Source organism: Oryx dammah, unplaced genomic scaffold (assembly GCF_014754425.2).
Source record: "Oryx dammah isolate SB20612 unplaced genomic scaffold, SCBI_Odam_1.1 HiC_scaffold_10, whole genome shotgun sequence".
NCBI classification, from domain to species: domain Eukaryota; kingdom Metazoa; phylum Chordata; class Mammalia; order Artiodactyla; family Bovidae; genus Oryx; species Oryx dammah.
Window position 1 is genome coordinate 18495039 of NW_024070194.1, and position 17540 is coordinate 18512578.

Here is a 17540-nt window from a genome sequence, read left to right on the forward strand (position 1 = left end):
GAGCTGGGTCTCATGTCCGTCTGCCTCCAGAAGTTGTGTGGTCATTGCTCTACTTTGGCTTCTCCCCCCTCTACTGTCTTACACTGAAACTCCCCGACAAATGATCAGCTGAACTGACCAGCTTTTAAAATCCCTGGTTCCCCGGGCTGTGCAGTAGTGAGGTCTTAAGACTGGTTCCCCACATGTCTGAAGGGCTCTGATGAAAAGCCCTGACGAGGTCCAGAACCGAGGTCTAATGCTAGCCCTGCCAGCACCACTACCTTCCCTCCCCGTTTTTCAGTTCTGTGTCCACGCAGGAAATTGCAAAGGACCTGGCTGGACCCTCCTTGGACACCAGGAGCCAGGAGGGGCTTGGCACGGAACAGGGTCAGTAAGCAGGAGAGGATCAGGTGACAGCCCAGGGTGGCAGGGAGGGGGCCCAGCTTTAGCCACCACTAGGAGGGGGCAAGTCCCAGCCTGCACACCGGGCCCATAACCAGTAGGGTCAGAAACTCACAAGCTTGAGAGCTGTGGTGACTCCAGGAAGCTCATCCTGGAAAGTTCCATCTTAGCCCTGGGGCTGAACCCAAAAGGCCCGAAGACCACAGTGGGAGGGCTGACGACAGGGCTGTGGGGTGGACATCAGTCTGGTTTGAATAAAGTCCTATTAAGCCAGGGATGTCCACATGGGGCTCCCAGAGCCACCTGCTCTGATCTGCTAGTCCTGACTGCCTTCAGTAAGTGGCTGCAATGAGGGGTTGTTCCCACACTCCAGCCAGACCCAAGAACCACACCGAGACCAGCGAGTATATCACAATCAATAGATTTACCAACAACCTGGAGCTGCAACTGCCTCTTTGAATTGGGGTGGGGTGGGGTGGGGGAGTAGGGTAAGAAGAGGCTGGGAAAATGACCCCAAAGTCAAAGAGAAACAGGAAAAAGAGGGGAGCGGTGGGGAGACAGACAACTATGTTGTCTTCCCTAGATCAATTTTCTTCTGGATGGCTCGAGCTGAGTGGTAGATGAGAGAGTCGATGAGTCCGGCCACTGGGGAGAGAGACCAAGGCTGGCATTGGCGCAGGTGGGCCCTTGGTTTGACCTCCGGGCCTTGTCACCTGACTGGCCAGGGGCCCTTGAAGTGCCCCTCTTCCCTCAACCAAAACCCGACTTGGGGGAGGGGGTGTCAAGCTTTCCACTCCCCACCACGCCCTCACCCCAGACAGACATCCCACAGCTTCTGACCTGTGAACATGCCCCCGATGATGGCGCACACGCCCGTCAGGAAGTGTGTGAAGGACCTGGCAGAAGGGCAGGGGAGGTCAGCAGGCACCCTGCTCCCTGCAGGCCCAGGCCCCTCCCTTCCCCGGCCCTCACCTGTGCTTCTCGGTCAACTTCACCATCATGGGCGAGAGCTCGTACAGCACAAAGACGCCGGGAAGCCCTTGATCGCCCATCAGCCCGTTGGCGACCTTCTCATGTCTGGTCACAGAGAACTGATTTGTCCTCAGCACCTGGGACAGGAGGGGAGACTGGACCAGGGCCGGGTCTGTGACCTGGCTCCCAACTCCGCAGTCCTAGCCCCTGCTCCGGCCCCTGGTTTGGCCGTGCCTTGACTGTGTGGAGGAGAAAGCGAGGCCCCATGCTGGAATCAAACACTGCAAGGCCTGGGGACCACCTCAACGCCCTCTTGCAGCCTGACCATCCCCGCTTTCCCTCCAGTCACCAGCTCTTTACAGGTTACCAATCCCAGCTCCGTATGGTGGACCCTCTCAGTGGGGGAGAATAGCAACTCTTCAAGGTTGCTATGCACCCCGGGCAATGCTAGGCCTGGCATCCTCTCCACTCAGTTCTCACGTGTTCTACCCGTCTGCAGAGATGCTGCTCCACAGGCCACAGGAGAGATAGGAGGGAGGGGCATGGAAGGGTCAGCCTGGCTAGCCCCTGGCCCAGGGCAGACCGTGAGGGACAGAGAGGCAGAGAGTGTACACGGGAAGAGTGGATGGCAAGTAGAAAAAGTGCTCTGAAATCTGACAGCCTGGGGCCTGAGCTCTAGCTATGGGGCAAATCACCCAGCCCCCTCTGAGCCTCAGCCTGTCACCCATCATATGGGGTAAGAGCAGGACTTCACTTCCCAAGTTGAAGGAATTCACGGGCTTGGCACCAGAGGGTGCCCTGAGGTCTGGGCCCCCTCGGACTCACCTCTCCGTCTACCTTCATGTACACTGTGGGCACCACCTTCACAAAATACTGAAACATCATGGAGGCTGTGGGGAGAAGAGGGCACTGGGCATGGGTGCGAGCAGGGCTTGGGCTGCTGGGGGCTACCTCCCAGGCTGGTACCTTGGGGTGCCGTGACGTTGGTGTGGTCCAGGGGGTTCACAATGCCCGGGTAGTCCTCCCCAAATGACAGGTGCCGGATGTAGTGGGTCATGTTGATCTGCAAGCAATACCAGCGCCTGGGCCTCCGAGCACTCGAGGCTCCGACAGGCCCCACCCTCTCAAAGGCTTTTCACACAGGGGCACCTGGGTCTGGGGAGTGGGTGTGCAGAGATGGGTCTTCCCTTAGAGAACTTGCCTGAGACAGACACCCCCAACCCCCACCTAGGAACTCCTTCCTCAGGATCTGGGGGCTCACGGGGCTGCAGAGTTTGAGGTTCTGGCTGCACCCACATGTGAGACAATCACAGCACATGCTCTTGGTGGCCTAGGCTGGAGAGGCCCCGGATCTCCCAGCTCCCTCCCCTGTTCTGCTTCTGTCGAGTCAAACAGCCACTAGAGGGATCTTTTAAAAACTATGCAAATCCATACGACCATTCCATTATGATTCCATTATGACCCTGCTTGAAGTCGGCCAACAGCCTCCCGCTGCTCCGGAAAGAGACCAGACTCCCCGGAACGGCACATGGCCTGTCAAGCCTCCAGGCTCATCCTCAACCAACCACACAGGCCTGTTTTCCCTCAGAAGTGGCCCCACCTTCCTGACCTCACTCCAGGCTCCCTCTGCCTGGATGCTCTTGTCCAAGCCCGTCCCCAATCTCCAGCCTATGCAGGTCTCAGTTCAAAAGTCACACCAGTGATCCTCACACTGCACCCCTGTGAGAACGTGGTTTATTTTTCTGTATCTGCTCCCCCATCCCAGGATGTCTCTACAGAGAATGAAGGCAGCAACGAGGCCTCCACCTCCATCCACCCTCCATGGTTTCCACCTGGTACGTACGTTGTCAAGGCCGAAGCTCTGCAGGTCGTGGACTAGGAGAGAAGGAGAAGGTGTCAGGAGGGGAGCAGGCTCTCCAGCCCTTACTCGGGCCTCCCCACTCCTGCTGGACCGTGACCTGCCTGGCTCGTCTTCCACCCCTCATTCACTCACCAACCCAGCCCTGCTTGAGGGCAGCCAGAGGGCCTGCTGTGGGCCTGCATGAGAGGTGAGAGTTCGTGTCCTCTACAAGGCCTACTTCTTCCCTCGCATGTGCAGGGAGCCCTTCGTGGGCACCACTCCAGACCCCTGCTCCCACCAAGGCCCGAGGCCCTGCATCTCAGGAGATAAAGCCCATTGACTCAGGTCTTTCAGGAACTAGAGCCGATGGGCCAGTCACTGAACCCCAAAGCGAGGTGGGACTTAAGAATGTGGTCTAAGTTCTTTCCCAGCCTCCTCTGCTCCCACCCTCAAGCCACCAAAGGGCGCCCAGCAGGCACCCTACACCCCCTGTTCCAGAACAAATTTCTCCTGCCCTCAAACCCTGATCCCTCCTGCTACAATGAACCCCAGCTAATGGATATACCCACCGTTTGTTATAGTCACCTAGCCGTCAGGCCAGAGAAGGCCCCCCTCCCAAGCCCACCCACACCCACCCCCCTTCTTGGGAGGACAGGCTACCCCAGAAAGGGGGCTTGGTTTCCCTGGGGGTAGGGCCACTTACTCTCCACAGCATGTACTGCAGCATGGGGGAGAGAAGGAGAGAGAAGGGAGGAAGAGAAAAAAGATTCAAAGCTTCATAGCGAGAACTACAGAGCTGGACACATGGTAGAAGGGAGGACCAGATGTTCCTGCCTCAGTAGCGGGGTCTGGACTCAGCTAACAGGCCTCCTCCTGGTCCCCTCCCCTGGCCAGGGAAGAGTGCAAGGGGGCTTGGGCAGAACTGTGGTAGCCTAGGAAGAACAAAAGACCTAGAGCCCAGAGGGTCACTTTCCTAGCTGTGTGACCTTGGGCAGGTCACTTGTTCTCTGTGAGCCTCGGTGCTGAAGACCAGGTAGGATCTAAGATAAACTTTACCATCTTCCCCTCTCCTCCCCCAAATCAACACGATGTCAGAAACTAGCTTCCAGGCCTTCAGTTCAGCCTCTGGCCTTGGGCGGCTGTAGCTCTGTGTTTCGAATATCCCTCGAGGGTATGGGGGACCCTTTGCCCTGGGCTCCCTGCTCTGACAACAGCCAGACGGAGAAGCAGAGATGGGTCACCTCTCACTGAGTGCCCGCAGGCTGTGTGCCCACAGAGCCACACTGACTGTCTTCCTACAGTCCCAGTGAGACCACCTTCCCTGGCCCCTCCAGGTGTACCTGCCTGCCCCAACGTTCAGGCGCACCCCTGCAGACCGCTCTGAAGACCAGCAGGGCCATCTTCACTGAGCCCATTGCTTCTGTCTTTTGTTACCAGGCAGTTCAGGACTGCCGGGTCATCTCTTCCCTGGACTCTCACCACCATGTGGCTCTGTATGACCTCGAGTACAATCCTGACTCCCATCCCTTCTAGGTCCTTCCACACGCCTTGTTACTCGTCAGTAAAACCCCAGCATCTCCAACCTCCACACCTCCCTCCCGCTCACACTCTGGCCACAGCCCGGCTCACCCTTGCAGCCCCCAAGCAGTGACTATTTCTCTCCCACACCTGTCCTCCTTCCTGGCCTTAACAGAGGTCCTCCGTGCTCCTCGATGCCATTTCTAGATCACTTCATTTCCCTTGATTTTCCCTAAAAATCTCAGGTCTACAGCTCATGGCACTACACCAGTCTGAATCGCCCGGAGACCCACACAGAACCACCTGTCAGTCCTCTCACATGGCGCTCGAGAGTTTTGGCCACTTGCTGTCACACTCTCTTAGATGATGGCTCTGTCGCTACTCCTAATGATTTCCATGTCACTCTGCTGCCAACCTACCTGTACCTATGCAGGTCTGCCTTCCCTCCTGTTGCCAAACTGGGACTTTCTACACCTCTAAGGCACTACATTGTCTTCCTTTTCCTTCTCAAGGACTTCAATCCAGCCAATGTCCCTCTCAGCTACAGAGCATCGCTTCTGTTCTCTCCACTAGGCAATTTCCGACAGCATGTTGACACATGGCTACACCACACATCTTACAAAACTCCCCCTTGACTTCCATTCTCTCCAGCGACGGGCCCCTCTCCCCCTCCTCTTGAGAGCAAGCCCCACAAGGGCTGCCTCTGTTCACCGCCTGCAACTCCTCTCCCACGCCCTCCTGAACCACTCAGTGGGTGCTTCCTGGCCCAAACTACTCTGTTAGGGTCACAAGGACCACTGCCGTATTAGACACCCCATGGTCGTTCTGCCTGACGTCCAGAAGCACCTGACAGAGTTCTGGAAACACATCCGCCCCTTAGCTTTCAGGATATCACTCTCTGGGTCGCACTCTCATCTCCCGTGTCTCCGCTGCTGCTTCCTTCTGTCCTCTAATGTCAGGGGCCCGGCGCTTAAAGCCCTGAACTCTCCTCGTCTACATCTACCCTCCCCTCCATCTGAAAGGTGATTCATCCAGTCTCATGGTTTTAAATACACAGATGACTCCAACATGTGTATCTCTAGGCCAGACCTCTCTCCTGAACTCCCGACTTGGAGTGGCCAATTGCTTACTTGACATCTGGGGTGATATCCCATTGGTCTGAACACTTCACAGGTGGCTTCATGTTCTCACTCCAACCATCTAAACCTGTTCCTCTGAGCCTCCCCTTCTCACTAAATGGTAACTTCATCCTGCAGAGTCATCTTTACTCCTCTTTTCCTCACCTTCACATCTGTCGGCAACCCCTCTCAGCTCTACCTTTGAAATATCCACGGTCACTTCTCACCACCTCTAACCCTACTCCAGCCCAGCCCCCATCATCCAGTGCCTCGACTGATCACTGTGACAGCCTCCGAACTGGCCTCTCTTGCCCCTGTCCTCCCAACGCTCTACCCCCTCACCCAAAACCCACCAGTCTCCTCAATGAAGCAGAATGCTGCCTATCAGAGTTAAGTCAAAGTTAAGTCAGATCACGTGAAACTTCTTCAGAGCCCTACAACACCCTCCCACCTCACGCAAACTAAAAGACCAAGTCCCTGCAATGCCCTCCCGGGCCCTGCACAACAGGGCCCTGTTACCTCCCTCACCTTATTTCCTAAGCATGCAGCTCAGCTCACCATGCTCCAGTCACCCTAACTTCTTCCCTGCACCCTGAGTTCACCAAGCACGTTCCTGCCTTCGGGATGTGCATTCGCTGTTCTATTTGAAACACCTCCCCACAGTCATCCACGTGGCCAGGCCCTGTACTCACTTCAGATCTTCACTCAGATGTTACCCATCAGTCTTCCCTGACACCCTCCATGGAACAGCACACACACATACCATCTCACCCAAGCCTCTCACTTCAATCATTTTTATCCTGCCTTTTTTGGGTTTGAGTTACTTAAATATATTCTTGATATACCATATTTTTATATGTACTTGTTGACTGTCTCTTTCTTTACTAGAATGTTCTGAGGGCAGGGACTTTGTTTTGATTGCAGCTGTATCCTTAGCACCTAGACTAGCACTTGACTAGATACTCACAATAGGTGATTACTAAGTATCTAGTGAATGTATGAATGAAAAAAGGAATGAGAATAAATCTTCATCCTTGTGAACAACACTGTGAGGCACGTACTATTTCAGGCCCATTTTACAGAAGAAGAAACTGAGTAGGGCTCACTATGTTCCAAGTCAACACAGCCTGAGAGCGGCAGAACCTGGGCTCCAAACCAGCTCTGCTTCCGTCAAAGTCTCACACATGGGTTACTTGACGCTGGGGGCTGCCACTTAAACAAGGACCTACCACACGTCAGGTTCCCTGCTATCATCTTTAACCTGCCCAAACAGCATAGGAGATAAGAACTATCATCACCACTTTAGAAAGGAGGAAACCGAAGCTCAAAAAGTAAAGGAACTTTCTCAAAGTTGCAGACAGCCTGGAAGGTCTAAGATTGAAATCTGAAGCCAAACAGTCTGGCTCCTTGGCGTGTGGCCTTAACTGTTTACCAAACCACTGCCCTGAGACGAGGGTCTGCTCTGGGCCAAAGACAAAAGAGCATCAGGCAGGGGAAGGGGCCCTCCAACTCGCCAGGTGTCCCAGCTGATCTGGGTCGCTTACCGTGCACGTGGGACTGCTGGAAGCTCTTCCCGGGGGCAAAGTGGAAGTTTCCGGCCACCTGGGGGGAGATGCCCGCTCATCCTCCAGCCATTTCCTCCTTTCCCTTTGTCCCCTGAGGGCAAGTGTGCCCTCGAGTCACAGTGGACTGGGGCCAACCCACAGCCCAGCTGGCCTGTCCTGCCTCAGCTCCTCCTGTACCTTGTTGACCTCCAGGAAGCCGTACACCTGGCAGCCTTCGTTCTTCTGCTCCTGCATCTTCTGGCTGAAGCCCTCCCGCCGGCACTGCTCAATGGTGTCCGGGTTCTTGAAGGCCCAGCCTCGACGGCGATATGCCTCCCGCACGTCCTCACAGGAGTTACAGCACCTGCAGAGGGGCGGTGCAGGGGGGCGTCAGAGAGGCACCCCAAAAGTGCCGGCACCTTGGGGAACAAGGCAGCGCTGCCCACTAACAAAGCCTCCCCAGCCTCATCCTTGACCATCCAGCGCCCTCCAGGTATGTTTCCTCAGCGGCAGCAGGGCTGTTGAAACATACATACTCCCATTCTGTTTGAGGTGATGAAAAGTTTTAGACCGGATCATAGTGATGGTCACACAGGGCTATGTATGTAGTTAACAGTACCAGATGGCACATATGAAAACAGTCAAAATGGTAAATTTCATGTCATGTATATTTTACCTAAATTAAAAAAAAGATTGTAAATACATATTCCCAGGCTCTACTCTAGATCTGCTGAACTAGGGGTCTCTCCGGGGTCAGGGCCTGAGATACAAAACAGCAGGTGCCATATAAGGAAGGCTTAAGAACCTGGGCCGAGCCCTTCAATCTCAGTGCTGTACTCCCTAGGTAATTCTTATGAGAAAGGTGTCCTTTTCACCCCCTTCACAAGGGGTATGTAGTTTGGCCCAAGGACACACAGGTGGAACCCAGGCAGCTGGACTCCAGAGACTACCACTGAGCCAGAACAAGGACCACTTTGACCTCATCCCCAGCTCTGCAGCTCCCAGGAAGGGCCTGGCCACTGAGCCTGACACCTGACCTGGGATCAGTGACCAAGGCACATAGCTCATCCCATCTAAATCCTTGGCCAACACCACTCCTTCCCGCCACCGCCCCCCCCCCCCTCCGCCAAACACACAGCATCCAACAGAGGCTGGGGATGACTGATAAAAAGCACCTGATGGGAGCCCTGCTCCCCACCCCCCAGCCTGACCCCCTGACCCTGGCTCACTTGATGTCTTCCGTCTCAGCACCATAGCAGCTCTCACAGCGATCAGGGTCCAGGGAATCAGGATCAAACACCTTCACCTCGACTTTCCCGAGCTCTACGGGGGGCAAGAGGCAGGGCCATGAGCCAGGAGCAGGCGCAGTGAAACTGGTACCCCTAACTCTCACATGGACTTCCCTGGTGGCTCAGACGGTAAAGAATCTGCCTGCAGTGAGGGAGACCTAGGTTTGATCCCTGGGTTAGGAAGATCCCCTGGAGGAGGGCATGGCAACCCACTTTAGTATTATTGCCCGGAGAATCCACATGGACAGAGGAGCCTAGAGGGCTATAGTCCATGGGGTGACAAAGAGTCACATGGCTAAGTGACTAAGCACAGCACAGCCCTTGCATGGGCCCTGTGGCCTGTGGCTTAGGAATAATAAACACTGTAATACCTAATATTCACATAGTGCATACTATGTGCCAGGCACTAAGCATTTCCATACATGTAGTATTTCTTTTAATAAAAGGTAATAGCAATAAAACAATACAAGTGAATACTAAAGATTAGCTGAGTACAGGCTGCTGTACTTTATACATAGTCTCTTTTCAACCCCACATGACGCTGTGAAGGTGGAGGTTACTATCCCCACAGTACTGAGAAGGTGCTGAGGCTCAGGGATGAAAAGTGATTTCGCCCAATGAAACACTGTAAGTGGCAGATTTCAGCTCTGAATCCAAAGTGTAAGCCCTTAACCCCTTCGCCCTGGTGCTTGCTCTCAGACTGCTCTCTCTGCACCTGGCTCCCTGCCTTTAACTACCTCACTGTAACTGGTGGTTTCAATATTCAGAACCCTGACTTCTAGTCCTCCAGTAATCTTTTTATTTTTGTCAACCATCCTCAACCAGCCATTTCCATACTCAGTTATTACCAGTAGTCACAAACCTTCCAAAATTCAGTTGGAATATCCCAATCTTAAATCTGATCCTCTTTTTCCCAGCTCACTCTCTCTGGTACCCAGAACCCACCGGTTCTTTGATACCACTATCACCCCTTCATACCCTCACTTCCCTCTTTATTTAAATTCTATGGTTAAAAAAAAAAAAATTCTACGGTTCAAATGGGTAATGAACAGCCTCTTTACTAAATGGTGCTGAAAAAAAAACAGATATTCACATGCAAAAGAAGGAAATCACACCCCTATTTTACACCACTCGCAAAAATTAACTCAAAGTGGATTAAAGACTTAAATGTAAAACTTGATACTGCAAAACTCCTAGGAAGAAAACATAGGGAGAGAATTCCTTGATACTGGTCTCGGCAATGACTTTTTTCTTTTTTCCTGATTTCTTTCTTTCTTTCTTTCTTTATGGCAATGACTTTGGATGCGACAACAAAAGCACAGGCGACAAAAGCAAAAAGAAATAAGTGCCACTACCGCAAAAGAAACAGCTTCTGCACAGCAAAGAAACTATTAACGAAATGAAAGGGCAACCTATGGAACAAAGGAAATATTTACAAAAGATATCTCTGATAAGGGGTTAATATCAAAAACATTTGAGGAACTGATATAACACAACAGCAAAAAACCCAATTTGTCCAGTTAAAAATGGGCAAAGGAGTTGAAGAAACATTTTTCAAAAGAGACATACAGATGGTCAACAGGGACACGAAAAGGTGCTCAATGTTACTCATCATCAGGGAAATGCAAATCAAAACCACTAGGTATCACCTCACATCGGTTAGAATGGCTACTATCAGAAAAAACAATAACAAAAAATAAAATAAGTATTGTTGACAAAGCAGAGAAAAGGGAACCCTTGTGCACTGTTAGTGGAAGTATAAACTGGTACAGCCATTATGGAAAACAATATGAAACCTTCAAAAAATTAAAAATAGAATTGCCATATGTCCCAGCAATCCCCATTTCTAGGTATATATGCAAAAAGAAAAAAGAAAGAAAGAAATCACTATCTTGAAGAGATATCTGTAGTCCCATGTTTACTGTAGTGTTATCCACAATAACCAAGACATGAAAACAACATAAGAGTCAATCAAAAAATGAATGGACAAAGAAACTGTGACTTGTGTGTCTCTGTGTGTGTATGTGTCTATATATATACACACACATATTTCATATGGTATATATATGTACTATTCCAATATATATGGGAATATATTGGCACATTATATATTCTGAACATTTTATGGAGAAACTTGAACAAATGTTTTGGCCAAACCAATATATATTATGTATATGCACACGTGGGTGTGTGTGCTTAGTCACTCAGTCGTGTCCAACTCTTTGAGACTCCATGGACTGTAGCCCACCAAGCTCTTCTGTCCATGGAATTCTCTAGGCAAGGACAATGGAGTGGTTGCCATTTCCTCCTCCAGGGGATCTTTCTGACTGAAGGATCAAACCTGTGTCTCTTATGTCTCTTGCATTGGCAGGCAGATTCTTTACCATTGGGCCACCTGGGAAGCTCTGTATGTGTATATATTGGAATATTATTCAGCCATTAAAAAGAAGACTATCCTACCATTTTCAACAACATGGATAAACCTGAGGATATTATATTAAGTGAAATAAGTCAGACAAAGAAAGACAAATACTGTTATGGTCTCATTAACATGTAGAATCTAAAAATAACAAATTCATAGAAAGACAGTAGATTGTTGGCTGCCAGGGGTTCAGGGGTGGGAAAATGGGGAAATGTTAGTCAAAAGGCACAGACTTTCACTTATAAGATGAATAAGTTCTGGGGCTCAAACAGCATAGGGCCTATAGTTAACAATATTGTCAACTTGAAAGTTGCTAAGAGTAGATCTTAAATGTTCTCACCTCATATACAAAAAAGGCAACTGTGAGGTAATGGCTGTTACTCTACTATGATAATCATCTTACAATATATATGTATGTTAAATCATCATGTTGTATACTTCGAACTTACATGACGCTATATTCCAATTATACAGCCACAAAGCTGGAAAAAAAATTCTCTAGTCCACTGCTGTAATTATTCTCTTGCACACAAGCAAAAGTCACTTGTTCCTCTCTCCCTTCACTGTATAAGTCTAGCAAAATCCAACTTCTAGCTGAGTTCAACTCTCTGTGCCTACTTCTTCCTGTGCCTCCCTTAAGACTGCCTGGCAATCCTACTTCCTTTCACTAATTCCTTTCACTCTTCCATTCTCTGAGATGACTAATTTATATCTTTTCCTCTCTCCTTAGGCTTCCAAAATCCCTTCCCCTTTCTCCACTCTTAGCTAATGACCTTGCTTTCAATCTCCACTAAAAAGATAGAAGCAACAGGACCTGGCTTAATCCCAACACCAAACCAACCAACACACATGCACTCTCTTCCAGACCCCACCCCACTTCTCTGCTCTCTCTTACAGCAAAACTCCTGGAAGGGTCATCTGTACTTGATGTCTCCATTTCCTTTTCTGCTCTGTGATTAGATTTCATCCCCAACAGTATCAAAACTATTCTATTCAGTTTCCAGTGACCTCCATGTTGCCAACTGCAATGGTCAGAACAACCCAACCAAGCTGCTGCCAAATTCCTGACCCACAGAAACTGACAAAAACAAATGTTTGTTGAATTAAGTCACTAACTGTTGGGGTTACTTGTTACACAGTAGTGGAGATATATATATTCCCCCACCTCTCCCACCCATACACAAAAGTCCTCTTCCTTCTCTGGTCATTAAATCATTCACTCACTCAGACCAAAGCCTTGGAATCGACCTTGACTCCATGTCCAATCCATAGCAAATTCTATTGGTTTTACTGGTGTTCAACATTTGAATGAACAAATGATAAAGCTGACCAACAAAGCAATCTCTAAGGTGTGAAAAAATCAGCTTTCAGGAAGGTTTTGTTATGGAGGGAAACTGAGTTAATGGAGGCACTGGGAGGACACAGAGAAAAGAAAGGAAGCTAAAAGTGAACACTCTGAACTAGGAATTATACATGTATTACTTCATTTGATCGTGCAATTCCACATGGTAGGTACAACTGTTTATCACCATTTTAATAGCCAAAGGCACAGACAGCAAAAGAGAAAGCTACATCTGAACTCAGGCAATTTAATTCAAGAACAAAGACTTAAACTTAAGCCATCCTGCATTCCAAGACGGAAGAGCATTATGGGCTGAAGTCAGTCTGTGGGACAGGGAAGTAGACAGCCAGAGAAGCCTGGGTCCACCTAAAGGAGTTCTGCCAAGGCACACAGGACTCATCCTCCGACTTGTTACTAAACCACAAATGGTAGGGATTCGGGACCTCACAATGACAGCCACGTAGAGTACTCTCCTCAATACACAGAGGCTAAAAAGCCAGGATTTCAGCCCACCCTGACTCTTAATAGCTGGGGGGCCCTTGGAAAGCCACTTGACTTCTCTGAGTCCTAGTTGCTTCATGTGTCACTGAGTCAGTCACAGCCCACTTGCCAGAAGGTAGGGCTTGGGCATGTCCAGCTCTGGGATTTGAGATCTGGCCTCTTCCCCCCAAGTTACCATGACGCTCTGCCTCTGAGCTCACGGGAAAGCCATCCTTATCAAGCCGTTTTTTGAACAGGTTGTGTTCCACATCCAGCTGCTGCTCCCCAGCCACATCCATGGCATCGATGCTCAGATCTGGAAGCAGGAGGTCAGGGTAAAGGGCTGTGTCCTAAGGGCAAGGGTTTTGGAGAGTAAGGGGAGCTTGTTTGGGGGCGGCAGTGGACTAGGGGAAGGAGGCTCTCCTGGAGTCCAGTCCAGAACCTAAGGCTGGAGCTGTGAACCTGGAAGCCATCTGCGAACCCTGGGGCTTGCCATTCCCACCCATGGTGAGGTACTCACAGGCACAAGGCATGTGCGGAAAGAGCACATTGATGTTGATCTTCAGTTTATCTCCCCGTGACTTGTCCACGTAGAGTTCAGGATGCACCTGGGGCAGGACTACCTTAGTAAGATTTCACCTCAAGCCTCTCTTGCACCATTCCAAAAGCTCCTACCACTGTAATGCCAAGCCCCGCCCACCTACTAGGCCCCGCCCCTTACCTCTGTGGTGAGGTAATACTGCAGCTCCGACAGGAACAATAATAGCATAAGAAGGCCACTGACAATGGTCACTGCAGGGCAGGGAGCGAGGGTCAGAATGGCTTCTGTCCCTCTCCCTCTGCCCCCGGCAGGCCGGACAGGTTCCAGGCGACCCGGCCAACCTCCAGGACACCCCACTCCCCGCGACACCGACCCCGACCCCGCCACGCCTTACCCGTGGCGCCCCCGCAGGTCTTGACCCGGAAGTCCTCCAGAGTCTTGGGATAGGCATCGAACTGCTTCAGCTTCCCCAGCGCCTCCATGGGGACCAGCCGGAAAGGGGAAGCCAGCGGGCCCACCCGGGCAGCCTCCCGCTTCCGGCCCGGAGCTTGGGCCACGCCCCCTCTTTCCGCACGCAGGCGCAGCAATGCCCACGCTTGCGGCGTTCTCACTCAGGCCGCCCCGCCCACCTGTGCTGCCACTTCCTTTGGCGGCTGGAACGGCTCCCGCAAAGGAACGGGCTCCCTCAAAGGAACGGGCTCCCTCAAAGGAACGGGCTCCCGCAAAGGAACGGGCTCCCTCAAAGGAACGGGCTCCCGCAAAGGAATGGGCTCCCGCGGGGTGGTTGAGGGGGTGAAGAAATAAGGGGTTAGGTTTTCTGTGGAGCAGAGTGCCTGGAAGAGGACTCCACGGGATAGACACAGTAATAGCAGCATTCGCTTGCCTTGTGCCCGGAGCTGCACCTCGAGTTTCACATCAGACTCCTGGCACCTCCTAGAACAGTGGTTTTCACAGTGTCCTCAGTGGGCAGCCTCATTATCATCTGAAGTTGGTTAGGAGTGCAAACTATTGTGCCCTGACACAAACCTGCTGATCAGAAACTCTAGGAATGGCACCCAGGCGATTTCCTGCAGTTAGAGCTTGAGAATCACCTCTGTAAAGTCGGTGTGGCTTTTGTATCCATTTTTCTCAAGGATAATCTGTGACCGTGGAAAAGCTAAGTAACTTGCCGTATGTGTGTGTGTCTGTGTTTGTGTGTGTGTGTGTTAGTGGCTCAGTAGTGTCTGACTCTTTGCTATCCCATAGACTATAGCCCGCCAGGCTCCTCTGTTCTTGGGATTCTCTAGGCAAGAATACTAGAGTGGGTTGCCATTCCCTTCTCCAGGGGATCTCCCAAACCCAGGGATAGAACTCAGGTCTCCTTCATTGCAAGCAGACTCTACTATCTGAGCCACCAGGGAAACCCAACTTGGCCTAGATGGTAGGAATTAATGGCAGAGCCTGATTCCAACCCATTTCTTCTGGACCTCAAAGTACTCTGGGAGCAAGAGCCTTTGGGGTTGATTCTACCCAAACAGACTCTCAGTGCTTTTCCTCAGCATGGTTAGTGGAGGTGCCTGGCTCAAATCATTTCAGTAGCATTAGACCAGAGCTTCTGGGCTTCCCACGTGGCCCTAGTGGTAAAGAACCCATCTGCCACTGCAGCAGATGCAGGTTCAATCCCTGGGGGAGTAGGATATGCAACCCGCTCCAGTATTCTTACCTGAAAAATTCGCTAGGCTACAATCCATAGACTTGCAAAAAGTCAGACACAACTGAGCGACACACACACACACACCCCAGAACTTTGTAAAGAGCGGTTTAGGGAACTTTGGAGAGTCCATAGAGGAAAATTACTGACGCATTGGGTCAGGGAAGGCTTCCAGGAGAAAGAGAAGGGACACAAGCTGGGTCCCTTGTGGCAGTCCAACTCAGGAGAAGCTGAGTCCCCCTTTCTGTCTGCAGGCTACAGCCTGCTAGGAAGGGAAGAAGGAAAGGGCTAATGCATATTAATTGAAAACTCACAACATGCCAATTACTGTTGTCCATTCTACATCAGCCTGGAGAAGGGCATGGCAACCCACTCCAGTATTCTTGACTGGAGAATCCCATGGACAGAGGAGCCTGATGAGCTACAGTCCATGGGGTTGCAAAGAGACATGATTGAGTGACTGAGCATACTCTACATCAGAACAACCCTGGAAGTCGGTGCTATTTCAAACCCCATTTTGTAGATGAAAAAGCCAAGAGTTGGACTGACATTGCCTGAGGTTGCAGGGGGAGTTAACAGGGCAAAGCTGGGCTTCAAGGCCTGATTTTTCTGACTCCAGAGCCTGGGTCTTTCCCACATATTAGCTACCACCACACCAAGTGCAAGAGAAGTCTATTTTCAGTTAGATGCCCATGAACAGTGTTGACAGAAATTATCCTCGCCTCTCTGTCATATGTCCATGCCATGCCCATTCATATTTGACTTCCAAGCCCTCCTTCCTCAGTGGGGTTCCTCGCTAAAACACACTTCTTCACTCCTTTAACATGTATTTCTCAAGCTTTTCTTGTCTCCCCTGTTATGGAATACCATGGTGAGTAACAAAGATGTGGTTCATACTTACTCTTGAGGAGCTTTCAGTGGGGAGTAGGAAGAGGTAAACAACAACAAAATGTATGTATGTTATATAAACCACTGAACTGTGCTCTGAAAATGGTTACAATGGTAAATTTTATGTTATGTGTATTTTATCATAATAAAATTTTTTGAAAAAATAAAGTAATTAATTACCTAAATAAAGGAGAATGTGCCTTGCACTGTGAAGGAAAAATCAGGGAACTGTAATAGGGACGGCAAAGTGGAGAGACTTTCTGTTTTAGGAATTCTAGAAGTAGGTAGTCCTTTCCCTTCATAAAGTTATTCTAGGTGACCATGACTCAGAAGTCACAGGAGACCAAGACACTGACCAGTTGGAAACTTTGCTCTTCACAATGTCAGGCTTCCCCTTAATGCTTCCAGTCCTCCCCATCAAGGTGAGGTCCTTTGGCCGTGGGAGCAGTTGGGTCCTGCACAGGAGTGCCTCACTCTGCACACTGGGTTGCAGGAAGAGGGGGTCACTGGTCACATGTAGATGTAGCCTAAGCCTGACCAGAGAAGGGGAAGGTTTCAGGCCCTTTCATTGGTTCATTCTGCCCAGTCACAGCCTTCTTTCACCTTACATGAGACACTAATCAATGAAATTTTCCTTAAATCATTGAAGAAATAAGTATATTTGAGGGTTTCCCTGGTGGTCCAGTGGTGAAGAATCTGCCCACCGATGCAGAAGACATGGGCTGGGAAGATCCTACATGCTGCAGAATAACTAAGCCCATGCACCACAACTACTGAGCCTGTGCTCTCGAGCCCGGGAACCACAACTAATGAGCCCACGTGCCACAACTGCTGAAGCCCACACACTCTGGAGTTCATGCTCCACAACGGAAGACGCAGCAACAAGAAGCCTGTGCACCGCAGCTAGAGAGTAGCCGCTCTCACCACAATTAGAGAAAAGCCTGAGCAGCAGCAAAGACCCAGCACAGCAAAAACTAGATATTAATAAAATTATTCTAAAAAGAAATAAGTATATTAGGGACTTTCCTGATGGTCCAATGGCTAAGACTCTGGGCTCCCAATTCACGGGGCCTGGGTTCAATCCTTGGTCAGAGGAAGTTCAACAAAGTGCAACAAAGTTCAAAGATCTCATGTGCTGCAATTAAGACCAGGCACAGCCAAATAAATGAATAGATAAATATATTTTTTTAAAGCAATGAAACTGTACAAAATTATCACAACAATCACCTTCAGTTCAGTTCAGTTCAATCGCTCAGTCATGTCGGACTCTGAGACCCCATGAATCACAGCACGCCAGGCCTCCCTGTCCATCACCAACTCCTGGACTTCACTCAAACTCAACATGCCAGCAAATTTGGAAAACTCAGCAGTGGCCACAGGACTGGGAAAGGTCAATTTTCATTCCCATCCCAAAGAAAGGCAATGCCAAAGAGTGCTCAAACTACCGCACAATTGCACTCATCTCACACGCTAGTAAAGTGATGCTCCAAATTCTGCAAGCCAGGCTTCAGCAAT

The 17540-nt window shown here is 50.4% G+C and overlaps 1 protein-coding gene across 1 annotated transcript; it reads right to left on the reverse strand.

Moving 5' to 3' along the window:
* Nucleotides 1-786: 786 nt before the first annotated feature.
* ERGIC3 (ERGIC and golgi 3) lies at nt 787-14013 on the reverse strand. The gene is made up of 13 exons (XM_040247453.1): nt 13842-14013; nt 13628-13698; nt 13427-13514; nt 13103-13222; nt 8603-8696; nt 7572-7737; nt 7374-7431; nt 3197-3228; nt 2320-2416; nt 2179-2243; nt 1354-1490; nt 1222-1277; nt 787-1026 (listed from the first exon to the last, which is right to left on the reverse strand). Exons 1-13 carry the CDS (start codon nt 13927-13929, stop codon nt 947-949), a joined length of 1152 nt encoding a protein of 383 aa, XP_040103387.1. The 5' UTR covers nt 13930-14013; the 3' UTR covers nt 787-946.
* Nucleotides 14014-17540: the final 3527 nt, after the last annotated feature.